Genomic DNA, 26,350 nt, shown 5'->3' with positions numbered 1-26,350 from the left:
TTTTTTATTTTTGGGTACCAAATATTCATATTAACGCAACTGCTAATATGATTAAAATAATTAACTAATAATAAAGGCGGTCCTTTTTTAGGGGGCGGTAAAATTTCATAATAAAAATAATAATTACTAATAAGCATCTACGATTTGGAACAATTGTTTTTTTTTTATTATTAATTTTTTTATTATATTGTAACTAGCCGTTACTGACTAACCTACAATTTGCCTTTACATTAACTTAAATATAGCTATATATCTAGGAAGACCCCTCGGCCTTATCTTAGTCTGGTGTAATAATGTTTATGTACTATATTTATGTCCATTATGTTAATGTACACTATCCTACAAAAGATCAAATAATTTAATTCTTTTGAGTCTGTGTCCTATTCTGGTGTTAGCCAAGAGTTATTTTACCTTGATATTGACATGAGTATGGAGTTTGTCTTCATGTCACCTTGATTTCCTGAGTGACAGTCGGTTTTGAAGGTTTCGATGTAAGTCCCGTAGTATCTCGGTATACTTACAATACTTCTCAGGACTTTATTCTGGAAAACTTGTATTGTATTTATATTAGTTTTCGCGGAACATCCCCATAATTTAATTCCATATGTTCATATAGGTTTCAATACTTGCTTATGTAATAGCAATTTATTATGTACTTATAACTGTGATTTTCTTCCATTTAACCAATACATTTTCCTATATTTTAACTCTGGTTCTTTCCTTTTCTTTTTTACATATACCTTCCAACGACATTTTGCATCAATTCACTCCGAGATACTTAGTGTAGTTACTATATGGAATTATATTATTATGGTATTTGTGTCGATACGTAAACTGCACATGCACAGGTCAACTTTCGTTAATTTTTATTTTTCAAGTCTATGTCCAATTTATAACAATTTATATTTTCACTTGCCTGTTGTAATTTTCGTGTGGCTTCTTTACTATTGTCTTTGACAATAATAATAGCAGTGTCATCAGCAAATGTGATCATCGTGATATTTTCCATTTGCTATATCACATGGGTACAGTAGGTAAATAATTAGCCCCAATACAGTTCCTTGTGGTACACCTACTCCAGCTTTATTGTAGAGTAGACTTCCACGTGTTTGGCTCCAAATATTTTGGCTAACCGCCATGCCATAGCTTATGAAATTAAAGTGACATATAGAAAAAATAGAAATTTCACGGTATAGGCGATCTTGGGGAAATGTTTTGTTTAGTTCAATCAACGGTAGCGCTGCGATCGAAAATTGTGATTGGCTAGTTTAAATTATTGGTGCCGCCACTAACATGGAACGTGATTGTTCGATCAAATTGTGTGAAGTCAGCATTTTCTATGGGTGTCCATTTTTAAGTTTGTTGTTTGAAAGTTTTGGTTTTTGCTTAGATCATTTCTTACGTTGTACGTATTTTCAGATTTACATTAATTATTATGGAGTAATAATATAAAAATTGATGACAATGCGTAAGTGTAGTAAAAGATGTAGTGTACCGGGGTAAAAATCTACTACGGAAATTAGACATCGTTTCCCAAAGAATGATCTCGCTCCTCTCCAAAAATGGGTTGATCAAGTAAATAGTAGTAAGTTACCTGGATAAACCACAATGCAAATATATCAACCTCATGGTGCCTGTCACGGACAATTTAGTGAAAAATTTGGAATTACCCTTCCTTCACGAACAGGTATTAGGGTAAATGCATATCCAACATTGTTTTTAATAGGTACATATAAAATTATCTATCAATTACATGTCTGTTTATATATTGCTTGTTTACTGAATATCAAAACCTACTTATGAAGCTGTTAGTAGTATTAATTTTAAAAGTTATTATGAGGTGTGATTGTATTTTTGGTTTAATGAAGTTAAGGCAATATCGACAGGGAAGGATTTAAAGTTTACCTTCAATAATAATAGATGCCATAAAATTGATGGCACTAAACAAATATGGGAAGGTGTTATAGAAGAATTATAGATATTTTAATTTTGCCTAAAATAGAGTTCATAATTGTTTTTTTCTTGCTTTTTGTTTATATATATTTATATTATTTAAACTTATGTATAGGATTTTATTTTAATAAGTTAATTTTAAAAATTTAATTTGATTTTCATTTAAATACTATTGGCCAATACATCTGACGTCACAAAGTAATCAATCAAATTCACGTTGTCAGCGCCGCCAATGATTGAACTAAACAAAACTTTGCCCCCCTACCTACCACTGGAGTTGCACACCCCTGAAGTGACAGTATTAAAAGTGACAATGACATTTTTTATTGTTGTCTTCACTTTTATATCTCTGGTCATGCAGCGGTACTTCCAAGAAGCTTAAACGCGGTTACGGTTACGTATTTTTAATTTTTCCTTCTGTATACTTTATGTTTTATTTCTTGACGTGTGAACAACTTAATGCTTCTGTTTTTATATCGATATTTTATAATATTCTACAATATTATTAACCACACCACATAACCAATAAACCTTTCAGAGATCCTTAACAACGGTTCGTATTGTTTTTAACGCTTAGTGTGAATGATTGTACGTCATTCTATACCAACATTTTCTATATATTTACTTGTTCTAAGAGAACTAAGGCATTATTCCTAAGAAATATGACATTTGCTATAACAATTGTTAATATCTTGTGTTTTCAAGTAATTTTTATATATTTAACCAATAGTTTAGTATTATTGTATTCGTGTTAAATTTGTATATTATTAACAATATTATTGAGCTTCAGTTCAGTGAAATCCCATGATCATATACAAATGAAGTATACAATTCTCGCATTATTTTAAACAACCGATACTGATTCGGTTAAATGCTTTAAAAATGTTCATTCTTTATAGTTGAATATAAAGAAGTAATAAGTTATTATGACAGATGCTAGCTGAGTTTGCAAATCCATTAGGATAGGTATGTTTCACAATAATTTTAAAACAGTTGAAGCTTTCAACTGCTTCAACGACAGATGAGAAAATATTTTTGTGTGCTAATTGGAAATAAAAATTGAATAATATATTTCCTAGAAAGCAGAGAACTAACAAAGCAATGTTTAAATATTTGTTAAATTAATTACATCTTGCATTAGATATGCTTAGTATAATCTTAATTTACGAATTGATTTGTTACTACTGTTGTACTTACATTAATATACAAGCAAGGTGAGTACGGGATTAATACATCAGTATGTATTTCCCAAATTAAAATAAAATTAAACTGCTTGAGCTAAATTTGAAAAATATACTTAAGCTCGAAACAATTTCGTGTGGTTTGGTTCGCTTCAATCTTCTGATTTCCTTGGTGTTATCCAGTAGCTGTTTTGCTTCCTCTTTTTCAACATGAGGACAAAAATGTCATAAGTAGCGTTCTGTTTTTATGAAAATGCTTGAAAAACTCTTAGCTTTTGGTTTAGCTAATGTTTTCTCTATGTTTAATTCAAGTACCGTTAGACAAATAGGTAATAAGTAATAAATAAGATCTAAACTAACAGAATACTTTCAGTAACATGTTTTTAGAATTTCCTTAACGTCCAGCATTCATTTTCATAAGAAACAGGGAAATTTTCTACAGAAACAGGAAACAGAATACTAGAAGATAATATTCTTTGAAATTTTCTCTTGAAATTTCTATTTTCTATTTTCAGGCTATTAATACTAATGCTATTTTTTTGTACTATATCAAATACTACATAATTGTTTTATTATTAATTCTTATTTCTTGTATTTATGGTAAAATATTTATAGGTCACGATCATACGTCTTGTTGCGCATACAAACGGATCTTTAAGATGTAATGTGTTGCGAGTTTGCTAAAATCGATTAAATCTGTTACTGCTGATGTCACGTGAACAGAATAAACACCCTATCGTTGCAAAAAAGGCCATAAAGGGCAAGTAGCAGACGCAAAGTCTTCATCTTGCATGGTAATGTTCGACCGCACGTTGCAAGGGTTGTGAATAATACACGATGGGTTGTAATGAGTTCTGCCGTACCCAGCATACTCACCAAATATAGCGCCGCTTGTTCAGATCGATGCATAATGGTTTAACTGGTACATAGTTTCAAAATGCGAAAATACATCGATGCCAACTTCATTCTTTCAACAAAAGCTTAGATGTACAATTTTTTCTCAATAAATGTCTTAACATTTTTCAGAATACATGTGTCACGTAATACTACCGTCTAGAAATCTTATAGGTATTCCAACAAATGTGTATGAAAGTAAAAGGTTTTCAAGATTCTAGCGCAGCATCCAAGCGCTTTTTGATTTAGCTGCGCGGTTTCCCATTTTTCTAAAATTCGCGGATCGTCAAAACAAAACTACGAGACCAAGTCGGCTGAAATTTCGAATGTCCTATACGATACTAAATTTCTTTTGCAATAATCGCGCCATCGGGCGGTGAGGTTAAGAATCGCCCTTGTATTACAATATATACTCATCATAATATTTTCAATCATTATCTACAACTTCTTCCTATCATTGCCGACAATCCAATCATCGATTAATTTTAACTTTTCTTCAGCATTTCGAAGTCGTGTTCTAACCAAACCATATATTATCATATATCATATTGCGTCGATTTAAGTATTAAACAAAAAGTAAATGGGAATGAGAGGGCGTTAATTCTAGGGTGTACGCTGAATCCACCAGATCTATTCCAGCTGCCTCCGAGTGTATCCTTCATAACTTTTGACCAAACGTTGTCATTCAAAAGAATTACCGTATCTGTTTGTTTGTACTTGGGATTATTGTAGTAGATGCAATTTTCATCGTCAGCTACGATATGTTGTGAAAGTAATGAAACCGCGAAATAAAATTTTGTAGAAATGGCATTTTCATTCAAAGTCAAGAAGCAAAATTAACAATTGGGATATCATCACAAGTTCTTAAAATTATTTGATGGACGGCGGCAGGTTTCTTCAAATGAAACAACAATAGTAATAATGAATGGCGAAAATGCAATTTTGATCGATCCATGATTAGTACCTACACTAAATAACTCAATAATTAACAGTTAGGTTATGTTGTTTCAGTAGTTGTTTACATTATATACTATATTATTGTTTATTTGTTTCCTTACTGAAGGTTATTACTTAATATTAGCGCCAATCCACATGAGGTTCACTATGTGATCAAAAGTTATTGTTTGGTACTGATTTTAAATCGGTGGCGTTTTTAGTTCGTACCTTTTCATCCCGTTTGGATAAGCTTTAAAACGATTTACCGTTATTTAAAACGTTACTCAAACTGACACCGTATATGGATAGGAACAACATGGGATTCGCTATACCAATAATACCAATGCCGCGTTTTATCCCCACTAAACTTTTTGTTTTAACGTTTTCTGTCAAATTTTAAGTCACATAATCATGACACCGATGCTTTTAAAATGCATTAAAACATTAACATAGTGACACAAGGGGCATTTCAAATAACAAACCAATTTCGCAAATACTCATACTCATACCTATACCGCTAATTAAATATCCCCATAATTCTATAAACCATTAACTTAAACACTCATTTCTAATACTGAATGTGAACTCAAATGAACAATAAAATAAATGATCAATGAATTCATGCTATCAATGTAGTTGCTTTTGCCAATAGCAAATTTCAATAACAGATTGTGGTATGAAATAAACGCTTGACATGCACATTAAGAGTACCACATTTCCCACTTCTTAAAGGGAAAGTTCGGACTTTATTTCCATTTCTGTAAATTTACAAATTGAATAATATTGTTAGGCCATTATTTAGATTTGTACTAGGTAATCTAGTTCTGATAAAAGTAGAATATTTTTATATTAGTAATAAAAACTTTGTGAAACGTACTTAAAATATATATCTTATTCCATTTCCGACTATTTGTGATTATTTTATTTACTGGAATGTATAACGCCAATGCATTTTGCTCCCCTACTATATGTTTTGAGCATTAACTGTCTTTCGCGTTACATTTCTTTCACTTTTAACCATTAGCAACTTATTGTTATATAAAAATAATATAGTGTGGATTACTATAAACAGTACTTTAATTATATAAACAGAATAGTTAATAAGTAAGATTTCATTTATGCAGCCTATTCAGCGGGAAAGTGAACATTTCAAAGTGCTATAATATATACAACTAATTATAGCAGAACATTTATTTATCAAGAAATGTTTGAATGTAAAATGCACCAAACAGTTACCTTTGCACTGTGTAACAATCTTTAATCTCATTTGGATTAGTTGTGACCCAATTTATTTATTTTGTTTCTTTGCATAACCTTCTAAAAGAAAATGTGATTCGGTTCTGAAAATTAATAAAGTGTCGACTTCTTCATCCACTTTGCAGCAGATTAAGACACTGTGATGTTCTCGTGGTTGGCGAGTGGAATGTATTGAGTTTAAAATTTTCAAAGAACCACATTATATATATCACCACCATTCTTATAGAATTACTATAATTAACTGTAAAGGCCTATTTGACTATTAAACCTTCAAGTTGGGCCCGCCAATCAAGATCCTTTCCAATTAAACCGTGCTAACCATTGCTGTGCTTTCCATATTTAAAATATGAACTTTCTCCATGGAAAACCTGTATCATTAGTTACTACTCTTTCTTATCTTGAAAATTATTTATTATTATTATTTGTTTTTATTTATTTTTATTTGTATTGTTTATATTTGTAGTGTATAAAAAACGACACATATATTAAGGTTAATCAAAAGTCATCATCATCATCAATCTGGTGATGTTCACTGATGAGAATGTTCACTGAAGCAACATAGCGCTGTTGGAAGTGCAGAATTTCAAATATTCTTCCATCCAGAACGTCAATTTTTGCCACGTTTCATTCCACCAACATATTCAAGCTATTACAACATGCGTTTCTAGATTTGTTCGTCAACTGTGCAGTAATAAACACGCAGGATTTGTCTTACATTTCAATTACTTCAAACATACAGACTGTAAACTGTTTCAAAGGCATACAGAGTAATTGACGAAATACTTTTCGTATTGGATTTTATTTACTCATACCCAGCTAATGGACATGGCGTAACATTCTTGGAGAATTTTTAAGAAATTTTATAGGAACGTGTATCATGCAAAGCTGTTGACAGTGATGGCTAGTATATACAATTGAAAGCAAAATGAGATTCAATAAGAGCGACAATTGCAAGCATCTATTATAATATGTTTCCCTATAAACTGATAAAATGCGATAATAGTCTACTCAACCTTAATTCGGTCGATATCAGATTTGGTTTTCTTGGATTGTTTTCTCGCGAGCTCTTTAAAATATCATTTGTATAATTTTCATAAATTCTTTCCCGCAATTCATAAAAAACGTATTTTCTGGTAATTTGCAATTTCTACAATCTCCTTCTTTTCTTCCATGTCACTCCGATCTTGAAAATTGAATAAACAGAACGTGCAGGCGTTGAAATAATGTTTCCTCATCAGTTTTGATTATTTTTGCTATTACTTAGTTCTCTCCAGCAGTTGTTCAATAGTTTTGTGATTTTGTTAATGTTTCAGTTAGTCTACTGTTAGCTCATCAGCACTGACGAAGTTTCTACTTCATGGATCATGATTCTTGACGATATGCTTGAGGAAATACCCCTATCATATTTTTAATATGCAATTAGCGCTCAATCTCCCAAATGTTGCCTCTATTTCTATCTTTATTTTTTCGTTCTTTATCAACTTTATCGCAGCAAATTACCACTTGTAAACTAATGTTCACATGTTTTTAGTAATAAAATATATTCGCCGTAAGTATCCAATAGCATTTGATGATTATCGATAGGATTTTTCTTATTAAACAGGAAAGATCCTTTAGTGTAGATAGTTCATTTTAATTTCCTTCCACACATTTTAATATACTAAATTAACTATCACTGGAAAGCTTTCTATCTCATTTTTAAATCAATTATTTATATCTAACATTTACATATTGAGTTAATTTTATTTTATAATTATCCCATTAATAATTTATAATAGTTTCTCTTTGGTTTGTATAATATAATATTTGGTTTAAAATATATTGACGTTTTATGGAATATCAAAGGAGTTTTTGTAAATAAAATTTTTTAGACCAATTAGATGCAATAATTCATTAAAAAACCGAATTTACGAAGGAAAAATTTACTGAAACTTTACAAAACAATAAAGTAATTTTACGGCTGTAAATCTGTACTTTCAACATAGTCATATTGTTTATATAATTTTTTAAACAATATATCTGTTGCGACCTTGATGCATGTCGAATTTTACATAGTGGAATAACGGTCTACAAAATACCCAGAAATATAATCCCAGATGTTGAACACGGGCAGGGTGCCAGCAGCGCCAACTAGAACCCGATAACGAATAGCTGGCAACCCCGAGACGTTTATCTGGGATGTTAGTGAAGGGGATTTCCATTCATTCAGTAACCGACCATCGTTTGGTTTAGACGTGCCACCATCGACTGCCCAAGCCTCGTCACCAGGTAACACCGCTGCCATCCGTTTTATCTATTTTGTATTTTCCAATTTTTATATTACTTCAATAAATAACGGTCACATAATGTAAACACCACTGTTTCATTTCGTTTTATCTCCATTCACCGAGCCATATCAATTTACCCTAAATATCTAACCCAATTATCACCTGAGAAATGCCCAATTTCTTTAGAAAAGCTAGCGAAATATCCGGACATCCGTTTCAATCGTTAAATTGGAAGCATTACGCTTTTTCTCTAAAAAGCTGTCCAAATCTCGTAATTAAATATATGTACTGGTTAGACTTGATTTTTTTGGTTACGATTTGTTATTGATTTGGTTACACTAAGACATCAAACCGTCGCTGCCAACACAAAGTTCTTCGATTAATACCAAACCAAACCAATGCTTTTCGCTACATAATCAAAAAAGAACATATTAAAGAACGTGAAGGAAGATCATTAAATTACAGCAACGCTGAAGTAATTCAACTAGTGCACTTCAATAGCTTAAACACAACTAGCTAAAATCTCCTGATTTCCAACCTGTAAATCGGCATACTGAATCAAATCAATCCATATGAACTTGTATGGTGCAACTTTAGTCTAAGTTGGTTTAATTTAATTTTAATTCGGGAAACATACTGATTTATTTAACTTTCACTCGTCTTCTGAATCGATGCAAGTATAACAAAACAGTAGTAATACACTAATTTATAAATTAAAATTTTATTAAACGTATATAATGTAAGAATATATCTAGTAAAGAAACATACCTAGAAAAGAAATATATCTAGAACATATATATTCGGTTTAATATTAAAATTTTTATTTATGTTTTATGTATTTGTTTCCGATAATATTTTCCGTATATACTAGAGTATATGGAACTTGGAACACATATTAACCTCCAAATACATATGTTGGATATTGATGTCTTTATATTTACTTCACCTTTAAGCTAAATTGTGTTCGTGAAAGTCAAAACATTTCTTAAAATGCTGAAAAAAAGTATAACACGCTATATATTATATACCGGATGTGGCAGAACGTAGACTGCATCTTTACAGTCAAATTTCTATCGGGTAAGGATTTCCGGCCCAACTGTGCCCATATTTTCAAGCTTCCGACGAATATTTTTTAAATAAAACTATAATCACTGTACATTAGAGCTAAAATTAGTTCATTTTATGTTGGACAAAAGTCAATAAAATTTACTGTTTAACGAAATGAAATTCGATTTCATTTGCAATAAATCATTTGATTATTCGAAATATTGTTGACTGAAATAGTAGACAATGTATAGATACCTGGTCGAAATGTATGTCTAATACTAACAGATAAGATGAGATTGTTTAATATATTTGATAAGTTCGTCAACGCTATAACTGAAATAAATTATTTTTTATCATCTTTACACAATTGAATATTTAATTTTGCATAAAACTATATCCTAAATGTTATGATTAAATTAATTTTTTATTAAGAACTTTTAAGGACAGCAAGCTGAGTGAATAATACATTCCGTACTCACCAAGAAATTTTCACCAAAAGGATTTTCATGAAAGCCTAAGACTGCCGTGTCGTTCTGCGTATGTTGCCACAGTGGTTGTTTTTATAGAATATAAAAGATGTAGTACTGGACCCAATACACTACCTTGCGGAACTCCTGAATATATTGCATGTAATTCGGTATTCTCCAGACATCTGGCTCGTTACGCCATTCGAAACATGTGGTATGTTAAAATATATTAATATTAGATCCACTCATATATATGGTCAGTGAAGAAATTAAGCGATTTGTGAATTAACACTAAGTGATATTGCTGAAACATAAGAACGATGAAATGTTACTACTCGACAACACTACTCGACATACTTATCCAGACATTGAACAAACAATAACTATGATTATACATCATAAAATATCCATCAGAAAGATACATCCATCAAACGCTAGGCCTGGAATTTTAAATAAGAGCATTATTAAGGAAATATTACTATAGTATCTTCAATAAAACAGCAAATACGGGTCATATATGACGTCGAATGTACTGCCAAATGCAGTTTGTAAAAATGTAAAGAAGAAAAATGAGAAGGACATTTTTCCCTAGTACTATTAGTTAGACACTATCCCAATCAGTCTGTAAAATTCGATTTGTGGTACTGTTGTCAAATGTCTACAAAATTCTTCTAATGTCGTAAACAAACATTTAAAGTTAATGCGGCAACATTGTAACGACTTGACAACATTGACGTCTTAAATTTTAATGACGTGCTTTTTATATGGTGTTTTATTGGATAGACTATAGATAATGAATCGAAGTTTTAATATAGCTGTCATGTGCTTTTTAAATAATAAAAATTCTACTCTAAATCTCATAACGATGTGTCATTTAGACGTTACAAACTTCAAAAATGTTCTTTTATCATCATGCAGTTCAAGACCAGAAAATATTATTTATTCGAAGCCATCGTTAGTTATACAACTTGTCAATCAGCTCTTCTTATGGTGTAACTTGTTTGATAATTGTGTTAATTAATGTACTACATATCTACTGATGGCTACCTTCTTAATAAAGATACATTCACTTTGACAAATTAATTGATAATCGGCAATAATTATTCACAAGCATGACGGTAATTTATTGCTGCCGCCTTATTGACATTCACTACTAGTAAAATAACTTATCACTCAGAAAAATCGTTGAGAATGAGATAGGAAGGAAGAAGATACATAAGGATGTACCTTGTGACAACAAATTAAGGCATTTTTGCATCGACTTATGATCACTATCAAATGGATCTATTACAGTAATCTCAAACGTAGCATATCATGAATTAAGCCTCTGTCGAAAAATTAAATATATATTTGTATGAAACGCAAGGATTCAAGGATGATATCTACTGCGAAGTGCTAAATTTTTACGTTTAAATTATATTGAGAAAAAACCGGACAAAAAGTATTTGAGGACATCAAGTGGGAAGTACTTTCAACCTCAGTACGATCCGGGTGATGATCCACTTGATTACCATTTGTTTCAATTATTCAATGGATGGATTCGAGTCTTATTTGTAGGTAGTTTGTAGGCAGTATATATTGTAGGTTTATTGTATTTATTGACAATATTATATATATATATATATATATATATATATATATATATATATATTATAGGTTTATTATAAAATCGATTAAATACAATTAAATGTCAGAATGGCCGACTGTTGGCCGTATTATTTATATATAGTATATTTATTATTCAGTATACTACTGTAAATTAACACACACTCTATAATGTAACATACATTAAATCCCATGAAAGAGTTAAGTATGCAAATATTTCCGAAGCCAGATGAATACAATGTTTTTAAAACATATCGAAAAATATTGGTCAATATCTGTATGGTTATATCGGTCGAAGACAGCATGTTTTACTTTTAATATTACAGATAACATATTAATATAATATTTAATTATATTCTACACCAATAATTAATTCCAATATTATTTGTTAAATCTATTATCGTTAATCTATAAAAAATTAACAAATTATTACTATTAATAGCGGAATAATAAATATGTTTTGTTTACATTTTGTTTTATAATATATATCAAAAAGACTAGCGTTGGGAACTATCGACTGAAAATAGTCGAAACTGTCGATAGTCGCAAAACAGTCGAAACAGTCGATAGTCAAAAAAATAGCGACTGAAAATAGTAATTACTATTTTCAGTCAAATGCACGGTTCGACTGTTTTTTCCATTCGTGATGTCAGACGAAGATGTACGAATTCTTGTCTCTATAAATTATGAGATAGGAAAGGATGGAGATAATTGCTTGGAGCAGTTAATTTTAAAGGTGTTTATATTTTCCCAGGTTAGTATAAGCGAGACAGAGATGTATATATATTTATTCACGTGATAACTTTAAAAAAGAAAAGGGAAAAAATATATTACTAATTTCTATTAACATGTAATAAATAATAAAATTTTAAAAGAAGTAGGATAGGAAGTACTTTTATATTGAATGTTCTGTGGATTTGTAAAAAGGAATGGAATAATATCACTACAAATGTTTCATCAGGTTTTAGTATATTAATTGCTATTTTTAAATAACATAGTATAATAAATATAAATAGTACAATACAACTTAAACAAAACCTAAAAACTAAAGATGTTCAGTACTTCTAGTTCTAAAGATATTCATGATAAACCGAAAAATGATCGTACAATAACTACCAGACACTTTTTAAATAAAAGTTTTATTTATTTTTGAACGAACATATTTTTAAATTACTCTTCAGGAATATTATCATATTCAACTTTTCTCTTTTCTCAATATTTTACATGTAACTGATATAATTCAGGTAATGTCATGGGCTTGCAAAAATCCAATGGGTTTTCTGAACGCCTAATAAATGGCATTTCCAAGTACTGCTTAATCTATAAAGTTGCTGCAGTACTTGAAGTAATTACTTCTTTCATTCTAGCCATTTTATCAAAATATCTATAGATGTCAATACATTTCTAATCAGTAGTTGTGTCTTGAATTTCGGGTTGTGGAACTATATATTTTTTTTAAATTTAGAATGCAAGATACCTCTTTTGTGATAACTTTTTTTATCGCTGATTTATTATTTGCAATAATAAATCCTGCTTTTTTAAATCTAGGATCTAAAAATGTAGATTTCCCGCATATCGTGTTCATTTCTAAAATTTACAGTCTTTTATTCATGACATCTAATAGGCAATTTTGTAATTTTTTCCCCATTCACTTGTTAAAATCCCGGATTTGATGGAATTTTGCAGTCCTCTTATTAAAGGTATAATGAAAGACATCGTGGGATATCTTCCATAAGATAACTCGGTGGGCATTATTTCAAAGGGTTTTAAAAGTTGAACACATTCTGTTAAGATAGCCATTCGTCAACAAATAAAAACTGTGGTGCTCTTCTTAATAGCAATCACAATAAATTGTTGAATATTAAATTAGAGTTTTCCTATCAGAAAATATATTTATTACAACTATGTAATATACTTTATTCACTTCTTTACCGTTAATATTTTTAAAAGAAATTTAACAATTGCTATTGCAAAAACTTCTTCAAATCTTTTGGAATCGATGCAATTTCTGAAACCTTTGGAACCTAATTTTAGTTTTCAAGATTTTACTAAAAAAGTTTTGACAACAAAAGGCTTGGACAAAAATCGTGAAAGTTTATCAAAAAAGTAGTACCTATTATTCCAGCCCAAAGTATTACCTATTATGCCAGTCAAAAGTATCTTACTACTTATCATTTACAATTTTTTTTTGCCCTTGAAAACTAGCTGCCTTTCAAAATGCTGCTATATTAATTCACAATATATAATTATTCACTAGCAAACTACAAAAAAAAACATAAAACCACATATATTACATATAAATCTATATAAGCATAAATTCGGCGCATTACTTTTAAGACCGCGCCTAGGACGACACAGCCACATTGTTAAAAATCAGTCGAATGAACTAGTAGAACCGAAAATAGTAAGTAAAAGTAAATGACTGAAACAGTAGATAGTAGATAGTAAAAAGTAATCAATTACTAAATCAAACACTAAAAAATACCTTATCGACAACTATTTATAATCAGAAGACATCGAGTAAGTACATATAATATTATAAAAGGTAAAGTTTTATCTCGCATTTGTTAATTTACGATTTAACTGTGCCTTTATTTTAATGTTTTCGCGTGTTATCTATATTACAAATTTATTTAAATAAGTATAACTCGAAAATGCATACCAAATAGTTGGTTTGGTTATTTAATACGCAACTTATACGGTGGTTAACTGTGTATATACAGTTGAAACTGTACAATATGGTATCGATTTCTGTTTTTGTTATATAGGGTATAACCTCATTTTTTAAAAATTTAACACATCACGTAATAAATGTGCAGCCTAACTAAGAACTTTGTTTATTAATCCTTTGTCAGATACCGACGTATACCGAGAAATCATTTTATTGCGTTTGAACAGCTTTAAATGCGACAGTAGTATTTTCATTCCTTTATGTTTGAGAATTTGGTTTTATTTCAATAGTATTTTTCTCTCAAAATTTGTTTCTCTCAAAATAATATCGTCTAATGTCTAGAACTTCGACTTTATGAATGAATTAAGTATTGAGGCCATATCGTTGATATTCTTTTACCCGTGCAAATCGATCGATTCATAAATTAATTCTCAGAAAATATTAAAAGAAATAGGAAATAAAGTAACTGAACTGTAAACGTGGAAATATGTTTCCCTATTAGAATTTAGATGACTGATGGCTAAACCATCTAATAAAGTGCTCGCTATAAATAATATCTCATATTGTCTTTTCTTGTCTGATTGAGCTCGTTGGCCATGGATATTATTCATTTTTCTATCAAGTTAATGTTATACTAAATCGATAGGGGAATGATAGTTTAGGGTAAATGATGTGGCTCGGTGAATGGAGGTAAAACGAAATGAATCAGTGGTGTTTACATTATGTGACCGTTATTTATTGGCTATATAAAAAAATGTGAAAAATACAATTAGATAAAACGGATGGCAGCGGTGTTACCTGGAGACGAGGCTAGGGCAGTCGATGGCGGCACGTCTAAACCAAACGACGGTTGATCACTGAATGAATCGAAATACCCTTCAATAACATCCCAGATAAACGTCTCGGGATTGCCGCCAGCTATTCGTTATCAGGTTCTAGTTGGCGCTGCTGGCACCCCGCCCGTGTTCAACATCTGGAATTATATTTCTGGGTATTCTGTAGACCGTTATTCCACGATGTAAAATTCGACATGCCTCAAGGTCGCTACAATAGGGATAGTGATATGATAATGATAGTGATGAATGATCTGGATAGTAATAGTTATTTCATTATTTTCAAATGTCTTCGTTTCTTTTTTAGTTTAGGAACCTCTGACGTAATTTTGACAAATTTTTAGAATTTTATCAAAAAACAAAACTTCTGCCAATTAAAATAGCTCCAAAAAACATCGCAAGTATTTTCTGTTTTCCATCAATTTGAATATACGAGTGCGGTTTGATAAGTATTTAGCCCTTGAGGCATTCTCGTAGACAACTGTTGTCGAAATTTCAGCCAAATTGGACTCGCACTTTTGTTCTGACCGGAAGGTTTTGGGTGGAAGTGGGCGTGTCCGCGGATTTTAGAAGCAAAGAACAAACTTATCTTTCTGTTTTGTTGTAGATTTGGGACCTCTAGATCTCTTCCGGTTTTCTTTACCTCCAGTTGCTCGTTTTTGTTTAAGAGTATAATGAGCATCTTTAAACACCGTGAAACACCAACCTTTTCTACAATTTGGCCCATATATTTTCTTTTCTGGCTCAAATTACTGATAGTATTCCGATGATCAAGAGAAATCGGTTTCGTTCTTGAAATTTTATACGCATATAAACTGTTGTAAATGTTATGTGAAAATCACAAAGTACACTGAACTCTTGAAATTGTAAACCCACATTAAATACATGAGATTATATTTAATATAAGAGCAATGTCTAAAACCGTAAATTCTAGGAAATTAACAATTTGTGGTATCTTATAGCTGTGGTAATAAAACAAGTGGATCGATTTTTGTTTTTGAAATAAGGGACAATTAACAAGAAACTAGTTATTCTGTTGATTATTTTCGCCGTAAAAATAATAACTCTAATAAATTAAACAATACTCATAAAATTATTGAACAAAAATTTGTTTCTGAACTTTTAAATAGTAGTGTATTTATTTTGTAGCTTATCGTAGAAAAACACTCATTCTAAAAAATGTTCAACCCTCACATTAGTACTAATTTTAACACATTTATATTAATTGTGGCATTAGTTTTAACCTGTTTCTTATATTGAAATTTGTTTCGAATAAAATATTTTCTTACATATATCCATATTATGTTATACTTCAACTTCTGATAATCTTCAATTGTAAACAAATTCTAAATGTCACATGATTCAACGTTTAAGACGTAACTTCAATATCATTCAATTTGCTCATTCTTTTCGATTTTCGATAATGAACGATTTTTTCATTTTTCTCTAATCTGTTCACGTTATTAGTTTATGTTATTTCGTCATACATTTTTTTAATATCTAGAGATAAGATGATAAACAATCCAATCTGATTAATGAATAGATATGTTCATTCTAACCAGGTATCATGATTCAATCCAAGGTACTTCCAATATATTCAAGTGTACCGCAAGGCAGTGTCGTTCGTATGTTTTTATATCTTTGTATACAGCTGACTTACCGACCTCAAGAAATACTACCGTAGCAACATATGCTGACGACACAGCGGTCTTGTCATCACACGATGATCCAATATCAGCAACAAGATACCTCCAACCTCATCTAAACAAAGTCGAATTGTGGTTGAAAACATGGCGTATCAAAGCAACTGAGACAAAATCTACCCATGTGACATTCACCATTTGTAGAAGAACTTGTCCGCCAGTAAAAATAAATAATTATGACCTCCCGCAAGCAGAAAATGTTAAATATTTGGGAATGCGTTGTGATTAACGCTTAACATGGAAAAACATATATTGACAAAACGCAAACAGCTTGGGCTATCTTGGTAAATCAGAATTATCCTTAGATAATAAGGTTTGGACTGTATAAGTCAATACTTGGGTCTATTTGGTTATGGGACAAAATGGTTGTATAGGACTGAAAATGTTTTAGGATTTGCGGTAACCTAAAATATCAATTATAAGGAAAAAAACATTATACAACAATTTAAAGTACATCTAAAACATATTTTAACAATTAATAAAATTATAACTCGGGTTTCTTTAATATTGTTACATATTTGTTGCTTATTTTCCTCGAAAACGCCTATTACTGATACCAGGGATAAAAAAACCACAGACATTTCCGTGAACCATATTTAACTTTTTATTAAAACTAATAATCCAAAGACATTACCACTGATAAAAACAATATATTGTGCACAATATCACAATGACTAATATATGATTTTCCTAAATACAAAACCGCGTTGTTTTAATGATGTGTAATCAAATGTAATAAATTTTGTGTTGTCGTATGTACATATAATACAGAATAAGAACATTGTCTATATAACCTAAAGTCTATGTAGCTTTTGATTAATAATTTTCATAATGTGGGAAGGGATCTTGTTAGTAAGTATTATTTAATTCATGTTAATAACCTATTGGAAATATGTATATACTGATCAATATAACAACATATATAACATATATATTAATTAATTAATAAAACATAATAAAATTGTTTTGAATCGAAATGGTTTATTAAAATTTATTAAACAATTTTATAGGCAACTAGTAATACACAAGATGTATATATGTTGTATTAATTAGATTTATGTTATTTTCCATATTTTTTTGATTATATTATATATCAAGTTTGTTTGTAAGGAACACTAATTAGTATAAATTAATTCAGCACAGCAGTGTGCTTGCCCCAATAATAGATCTCATATACTGAGTATTTGTGTGTATAGGAATGTACTTTGATGCGATGTATTTATTTGTTTAAACTTACTACTATTTGTTGCAAAGGAAATTGCATCGGATAGAACATACTGGTTCATTTAAAACTTATATATTTAGATGATTACGTTAGGTCAAGGTTGTTGCGGAAATGTTAATAATGAAAATGAAAGTGAAAAGAGAGAGACGTAGTCGTACTGGTCTTTTATGCCCTAGGACCGCATAGTACCAATCCTGGCGTATTGGTAATCTACGAATCCTATGTGGGTGTATATATGGTGGCCTAATAAATCGTAGCGGTCATTGTATACAAGTAGCAAGTGTTAAACAATCTAAACCAATTGTTAAATTCGAACTTTTTTCCATTTTGTATTTTTAGACTATTCAGTTATTAGTTATTATGGTATTATTTAGAGTTATTCATATTCAATTGAAGAAATCTACTGTCCAATTTCATTAGAAATTTTTAGAAATTATATCAGTGTTTTAGTAGAGACGATCTTGATGTCAATGACCGAAAACGGTTATTCAAAAGCATTTCGACGCCAATAAATTGCAAGCTTTATTTGACTAATTCTCGCCTCAAATCCTCAAAGTACCGTTAGATCATACTTCAGTTAATGAATTAATTGTTTCCAAACGTTTACACCCGACAAGAAAGATCTGAAAGAGGAAAAATATCTACCTTACGATTTGACTGAAAATGCCACTTCGATTCGTTCTAACATCGTGGTTTCATTGCTTGCCAATCTAAAAAAAAGTTTTCGGTGACGCGGTGCTAGACCCCCAGCATGTCGACCAGCTCGCGAACAAACGCGTTTTCAGAAGAATTTCAACTGAGTTGTTATTTGTGGAATGATTGAGATATGAAGTGCTTGATTTCTGGAGTGTCAGTTTCCCTATGAATTTGATTATTTCTGACAAACCATCGAGCGTTTAGTATTCTCCTGAAGAACTTATTTTGGAAAAATTGAAGCCGTTTGACCTGGTTGGGTGTAACAAACTTGAAGTAGACATTAGATCCGTAGAGGAGTACAGATCGAATTAACATCTTGTAAAATAAACATTTGATGGAAATGGGAAGTCTGCTAGAAGGGCAGATCAGAGAAAATAGCAAGTTTGCTATCCCCGAACCTTTCTGGATTGCTTTCTGGATTTGGAAATGCCAACCAAACCGCCGGTCGAAGTGAAGACCTAGATATGTGACGTTATCCAGCCATGGAATTATTGCGGTGTCGATCTTAACTTGCGAGACGCGCAGTGCGTAAGGCTTCTTATGAAAAATGATGGCTTGAGTTTTCAGGGCGTTGATTTGCAACCTCAAGAATTTGAACCACTTGACCGCATGATCGAGCTGCTTCTGTAAACGTTCATGAATTGTAACTTCGAACCTGGCGGCCGCGAAGAAAGCAGTGTCGCCAGCGTAAAACGCGACGTCAATGTGCGGCTTAAATAAGACTGGGGCCAGCCAGAGGTGACTATATTGAAAAATGTTAAATGTTTAGTTTGTATTTATCATTGATAAATTATTAATTAATTTGTTTTACAAAATTACCGGTTTTATGTAATTTTGTAAAACAATGTTTAAAATGTTTCCCCCTCGTATAAACACACCGTTGTATCTCTTCAAATAACCTGGGCCGTAACAGTCGCGCGATATAACCTATAAAATAATTACTTGGAATTGTTTGCATTGTTATTTATTATATATATAATTATTAAATAATTATCAAACATAATTAGATATATATCTAAGCATTTATTTATTTTTCTACATTTTTTTATTTTTCAGCAGAATCTACTATCACACTCTCTTCATACCAGTATGAGACATCACTATCAGAAAATTCAACGACAGAGTCAAGTACTGTTTTACTAAGTAAGTTCACTATTTTATTCCCACTCTAAAGTACAAATATTTCTATCATGTACTGGATTTTCTATCTGGTATCTTCTTCAGACTTTCACATAACCACGACAATCATTACACATAGTTATCGTTTAGTACTTAACCTTACTTAGCTGCAATTTATTGTGTTATTGTTTTAGATAATTCCAATAAGACATCAATAACAGAAAATGAAAGTAAAGAAACGACTATATCTACGACAGGTAAGTTCTGTGCTTTTCTTCTTTATAATTCAAAAGCATCATGTATAGATATATTTTTAAATGTATCTTTTTAAATGAGTAAATAACATTCAAAATTAACTTCGTATGTCTATTCAGTTACATAAAATACAGTAGCATATTTGTACATCTTATATATAGTGCTTTTATAATGCCGACAAATTCAGCAACTTGGTGCTAAACACTTTTTTCTTTGATAGGTAGAATTGACACATCACCAACAAGTAAGGTCCGTAGTGTTTCACTATAGTTTTTCATCACTGGTAATATTTTGTCTTTAGGCAAACAAAGAGTAAAGCTTATTTAATTGGAAGTTTTTTTCTGAATACTTTCATTTTGGTACCCTTTCTTCGTTTTAACTTTTAATTAATTTATTTAACTAATTAATTAAAATTATTAAAAGATTATTAAGCTTTTATCGTAGTCTGTTAGACTATGCTTGCACATGAAATCAAACAAATAAAATGTCTTCAGGCCTGGTCAGGCTTCATAAAAACTAAAATCCATATACATGTATACGTACCAAAATGGAATAACATATATAAATTATTATATATAAAGTCTGCCCGAAATTGTTTCTATAAAATTTTTAAACTTTTGCCCTTTCTATTTACCATATTATTTAATTATATAATATTTAGGGTAGATTGATATGGCTCGGTGAATGGAGGTAAAACGAAATGAAACAGTGGTGTTTATATTATGTGACCGTTATTTATTGGCTATATAAAAAATGTGAAAAATACAAAATAGATAAAACGGATGGCAGCGGTGTTACCTGGATACGAGGCTTGGGCAGTCGATGGTGGCACATCTAAACCATACGATGGTCGAGTACTGAATGATTGGAAATACCCTTCAATAACATCCCAGATAAACGCCTCGCGGTTGCCAGCTATTCGTTATCGGGTTCTGGTTGGTGCTGCTGGCACCCCGCCCGTGTTCAACATCTGGGGTTATATTTCTGGGTATTTTGTAGACCGTTATTTCACGATGTAAAATTCGACATGTCACAAGGTCGCTACAATACTCCCCTGCCAGAATTCTACATACAATTATTTTAAGCAAATAAAAATACAAAAATGTATGAAAAAAAAATCAAATACAAAACACTGATATACCAAACAAAATGTGCTGCATGAAAAGGGCTTTGAAAAATATGATAAATCGAAACGGTTGTAGTTGGTACGGTTGCTATCTGGTACGGCTGTTGATATCTTCTGGTCCTATAGATACCGTTGCTTCATCGTCGCTTTGGCACTTGAATATGGTCCATCGACGACGTTGAAAACAAGCTATTTTTCGGACAGGGCTCCCGTAATCGACGCTGTGGGAGGATCGATTGTTCGACGACGAGACGTTGGTAATTCTGGTACCTCAGCGAAAACATGACGAGTCTACGGTGACTGCAATCAGTACCTAGCTTCTGGAGCTGCTCTGTTACTAATCCGTAGTCACATACATTACGGTAATTCAGAAAAAACAAATAACGACGGTATCTGACCGAAGCTGCCCCAAGCCTTTCAAATCAAAATGTCTGCCATTATGACGGAGACGGCGAGCGAAGGAAGACATTATGATTTAAACATAGCGCCGAAATAAATGTTTAGCCGAGACGCTGATGATTAAACAGTGATGTAAAAATCTCTAAGAGTTCAAAAGATTGTGAAATACATAAAATTTGGACAAAATTTTTTTTAAAAAATGATATGGAAATAATGAAATGAAATTTATGGTTCATTGTTCCAGTTCTAAAATAAAATTTAATGAGGAACAAATGTTTAAATGAATGTAATGCTGAAGAAATAAAAATAAAATCGAAGAAGAATAGTTTTAAAAGTATTTAAAATGTTGAAACAAAAAATATAACGGCCACGTAAAATACACCATGTTACACGTACCCTCCATTCATGAGTCCAAACCCAATTTTGCGAAAGATCACGTCGAGATCATCACTTTAGGGTAGATTGATAAGGCTCGGCGAATGGAGGTAAAACGAAATGAAACAGTGGTGTTCACATTGTGTTACCGTTATTTGTTGGCTATATAAAAAATGTGAAAAATACAAAATAGATAAAACGGATGGCAGCGGTGTTACCTGGGTACGAGGCTTGGGCAGTCGATGGTGGCACGTCTAAACCAAACGATGGTTGAGTACTGAATGATTTGGAAATACCCTTCAATAACATCCCAGATAAACGTCTCGGGGTTGCCAGCTATTCGTTATCGGGTTCTGGTTGGCGCTGCTGGCACCCCGCCCGTGTTCAACATCTGGGATTATATTTCTGGGTATTTTGTAAACCGTTATTCCACGATGTAAGATTCAATATTCGAATTACGAACGATATATATTATTCGTGAGTGGAGGGTGCGTGCAACATGGTGTATTTTACGTGGCCGTTATATTTTTTGTTTCAAAATTTTCAATATTTTTAATTCGATTCGTTTTCGATTTTACCTTCAATATTCCTTTTCATTTTATTCCTATTCCTTTTCAAATTCCTTCAATACTACATTCATTCAAACATTTGTTCCTCATTAAATTTTATTTTAGTGCTGGAACAATGAAGCTTAAATTTCATTTCATTATTTCCAATTAATTTTTTTAAAATTTTTTGTCAAAATTTTCTTTCACAATTTTTTGAACTCTTTTTTTTTCACAATTTTTTTTTGTTCTGGCCTAAAACCAGGCGATGGAATACATGACGCATACCTGGTCGCGGAGACTTGCCCTGGAGTGACGAATTGGACCGGGTTATGTGGGCTTACCAATACACTAAACCGAAACCGCCTCACAGTTGACCCCTGTGGATCGCTACTGCTACTGCATTAAATTTGGGGATATGGCACCCGCCGATCGGGCAGCCGTTATTGGGCACGAGGACCTGGTGATTCTGTTGATTCGCGAACCTGAGTTAACGCACAACTGGATACTGTTGTATAGGGGCAAAAGTTATGACTGTACCGACGGATGAGGTCGTTTCAGCCTGAAAAAGCGGGGGACTTTAGCGATGACGCAGTGCTAAGCTCCCAGCATGTCGACCAGCTCGCGAACAAGCGCGTTTTCAGAAGAACTTCAACTGAGTTGTTATTTGTGGAATGATTGAGATATGAAGTGCTTGATTTCTGGAGTGTCAGTTTCCCTATGAATTTGATTATTTCTGACAAACCATCGAGCGTTTAATATTCTCCTGAAGAACTTATTTTGGAAAACTTGAAGCCGTTTGACCTGGTTGGGTGTCACAAACTTGAAGTAGACATTAGATCCGTAGAGGAGTACAGAAGTTTGCTATCCCCGAACCTTTCTGGATTGCTTTCTGGATTTGGAAATGCCAACCAAACCGCCGGTCGAAGTGAAGACCTAGATACGTGACGTTATCCAGCCATGGAATTATTGCGGTGTCGATCTTAACTTGCGAGACGCGCAGTGCGTAACGCTTCTTATGGAAAATGAAGGCTTGGGTTTTCAGGGGCTTGATTTGCAACCTCCAGAATTTCAACCACTTGACCGCATGATCGAGCTGCTTCTGTAAACGTTCATGAATTGTAACTTCGAACCTGGCGGCCGTGAAGAAAGCAGTGTCGCCAGCGTAAAACGCGACGTCAATGTGCGGCTTAAATAAGACTGGGGCCCGCGGGGAACCTTGAGGTACGTCAGCATCGATTTGTTTACGACTGGAAAGTAATTCCCTGATCTTGACCTGGTAAGATCTGTCCGGGAGATAGGACTTGATGAGAGCAGTTAGATCTCCTGGGAGGCCTAACAGCAGGCACTTTGCGATCAAACCGTCGTGCCAGACCTTGTCGAAGACTTTGGTTAGGTCCAGAAGGACTGCTCCAAGTTTTTTACGTTGATCAAGAGCGTGGTGGATGTGTGCGGCCAGACGGGTAGCCTGATGGACGGATGAGTGGTGATCGCAAAAGCCGAATTGTTCATCAGGAGTGATGTTGTTTTCCTTTGTGAAAGAGTTGAGTGCGTAGAGTATTGCCCTATCGGCAATTTTCGAAATGGCCCTGAGAAGGCTGATAGGCCTGATAGACGGAGATGATTTTGCTCCTTTCTTGGGGATAACCGCTATATGTGCAGGTTTCCAAGACGCCGGGAAATATTGCAGCCTCATGATGGAGTTAATGATGTTTGCCAGTTCTGCGAGCTGCTCATGCGGGAGCTTTTTTAACTGGGTAATCGATATTTCGTCGAAACCTGGAGATTTTTTGGTTTGAAGTTTGCCGATCATACTCTGTAGAGACTTTGGAGACACGAAATGGTTGAGAAGAAAGGCTGGAGTTACTAGTCTTTTGACGGAGTTGGATTCGTTGATGATATGACTTATGACATAGAGCGGGATCCCCAGGAATGCTGTGCATTCTATTTTAAACGGTACTACATCCTGGGATGTCTTCAGATTTAAACAAATCATATTAACTAAAAAGAACCATAAAAACACAGTTAACAAAATAAGAATATTTTTGGTTTATAAATTTTTTAAATTTGCTTTGCCAGCCATATTGAAAAATGCTCCAATTCGAAAGAGACACTTTCAACAAAAGCTTAAGAAAATTTCAAACAAATTTCAACAAATATAAACACACGTAGTCTACAGCTTCTTATTTTCTAGAATAGCCTTCTGAAAGCAGAAAGTGTCAAATTTCAGCTTTGCTACCAAATTTATACCACGAGCCACCTAGCCGCAAATGAACAAACTAAAACACTGTTTCGCATGCGCCCTTTTAAGATACCTTTCTAAATTCTCAATATTTTGTGGCATCATCATAAAGTTTTTGATCAATGAAGGCGTTAAACAAGTGATAACATCCATGCGAAAGCTTATTGAAGATAATCGCCGATTAAGGATTGAAGAATTATCATCAGAAATGGGTATCGATTTAGGAAGTGTTCAATCCATCATCACGAATTAACTTGGCTTTAGAAAAATTAGAAGCCAGCGAGCAGGTTCCAAGATTGTTGACGAAAATCAAAAGCACGTTGCACGTTCTTGTTTGCGCTTGAAAAAATTACATGGAGGCAAAGGATTTAAAAACAATAAAAAAGTAGAGGAGTATGAGCGCAATTGGCTGATAACTCGCCACCAAAGTTTTTATCAAGAACGAATATTCAAGCTTCCAATTCGGTGGCAAAAGTATGTAGAGCACGGAGGTGACTATATTGAAAAATGTTAAATGTTTAGTTTGTATTTATCATTGATAAATTATTAATTAATTTGTTATACAAAATTACCGGTTTTATGTAATTTTGTAAAACAATGTTTAAAATGTTTCCTCCTCGTATAAACACACCGTTGTATCTCTTCAAATAACTTGGGCCATAACAGTCGCGCGATATAACCTATAAAATATAATAATTACTTGGAATTGTTATTTATTATATATATAATTATTAAATAATTATCAAACATAACTAGATATATATATCTAAGCATTTATTTATTTTTCTACATTTTTTTATTTTTCAGCAGAATCTACTATCACACTCTCTTCATACCAGTATGAGACATCACTATCAGAAAATTCGTCGACAGAATCAAGTACTGTTTTACTAAGTAAGTTCACTATTTTATTCCCACTCTAAGGTACAAATATTTCTATCATGTACTAGATTTTCTATCTGGTATCTTCTTCAGACTTTCACATAACCACGACAATCATTACACATAGTTATCGTTTAGTACTTAACCTTACTTAGCTGCAATTTATTGTGTTATTGTTTTAGATAATTCCAATAAGACATCAATAACAGAAAATGAAAGTAAAGAAACGACTATATCTACGACAGGTAAGTTCTGTGCTTTTCTTCTTTATAATTCAAAAGCATCATGTATGGATATATTTTTAAATGTATCTTTTTAAATGAGTAAATAACATTCAAAATTAACTTCGTATGTCTATTCAGTTACATAAAATACAGTAGCATATTTGTACATCTTAAATATAGTGCTTTTATAACGCCGACAAATTCAGCAACTTGGTGCTAAACACTTTTTTCTTTGATAGGTAGAATTGACACATCATCAACAAGTAAGTTCCGTAGTGTTTCACTATAGCTTTTCATCACTGGTAATATTTTGTCTTTAGGCAAACACAGAGTAAAGCTTATTTAATTGGAAGTTTTTTCTGAATACTTTCATTTTGGTACCGTTTCTTCGTTTTAACTTATTTAACTAATTAATTAAAATTATTAAGCTTTTATCATAGTCTATTAG

At 32.2% G+C, this 26,350-nt stretch overlaps 1 protein-coding gene and 1 long non-coding RNA gene across 37 annotated transcripts in view; one reads left to right on the top strand and one right to left on the bottom strand.

Moving 5' to 3' along the window:
• The window catches only part of LOC143194409 (uncharacterized), a 112,033-nt gene that overhangs the window by 36,903 nt on the left and 48,780 nt on the right, over positions 1-26,350 (top strand). For 18 of the 36 annotated variants that reach the window (XM_076401169.1, XM_076401165.1, XM_076401160.1 and 15 more), the window contains exons 2-6: positions 19,792-19,878; positions 20,049-20,111; positions 20,330-20,353; positions 25,607-25,690; positions 25,861-25,923. In XM_076401169.1, the coding sequence (XP_076257284.1) occupies positions 19,792-19,878; positions 20,049-20,111; positions 20,330-20,353; positions 25,607-25,690; positions 25,861-25,923 (321 nt within the window). Of the gene's footprint in view, positions 1-19,791; positions 19,879-20,048; positions 20,112-20,329; positions 20,354-25,603; positions 25,691-25,860; positions 25,924-26,350 lie in introns of all 36 variants that reach the window. The other 18 variants (XM_076401184.1, XM_076401179.1, XM_076401161.1 and 15 more) reach the window with 5 other exon arrangements.
• On the bottom strand, positions 10,175-15,115 carry LOC143194415 (uncharacterized). The gene is made up of 3 exons (XR_013005325.1): positions 15,077-15,115; positions 10,360-10,442; positions 10,175-10,306 (listed from the first exon to the last, which is right to left on the bottom strand). It is a non-coding gene; the product is annotated as an uncharacterized LOC143194415 (long non-coding RNA).

Source organism: Rhynchophorus ferrugineus, unplaced genomic scaffold (genome assembly GCF_030347505.1).
Source record: "Rhynchophorus ferrugineus isolate W39M unplaced genomic scaffold, kcgeb_rfMv2 rfM3, whole genome shotgun sequence".
Lineage (NCBI taxonomy): Eukaryota > Metazoa > Arthropoda > Insecta > Coleoptera > Curculionidae > Rhynchophorus > Rhynchophorus ferrugineus.
This window is presented reverse-complemented; position numbering and strand designations above follow the sequence as displayed.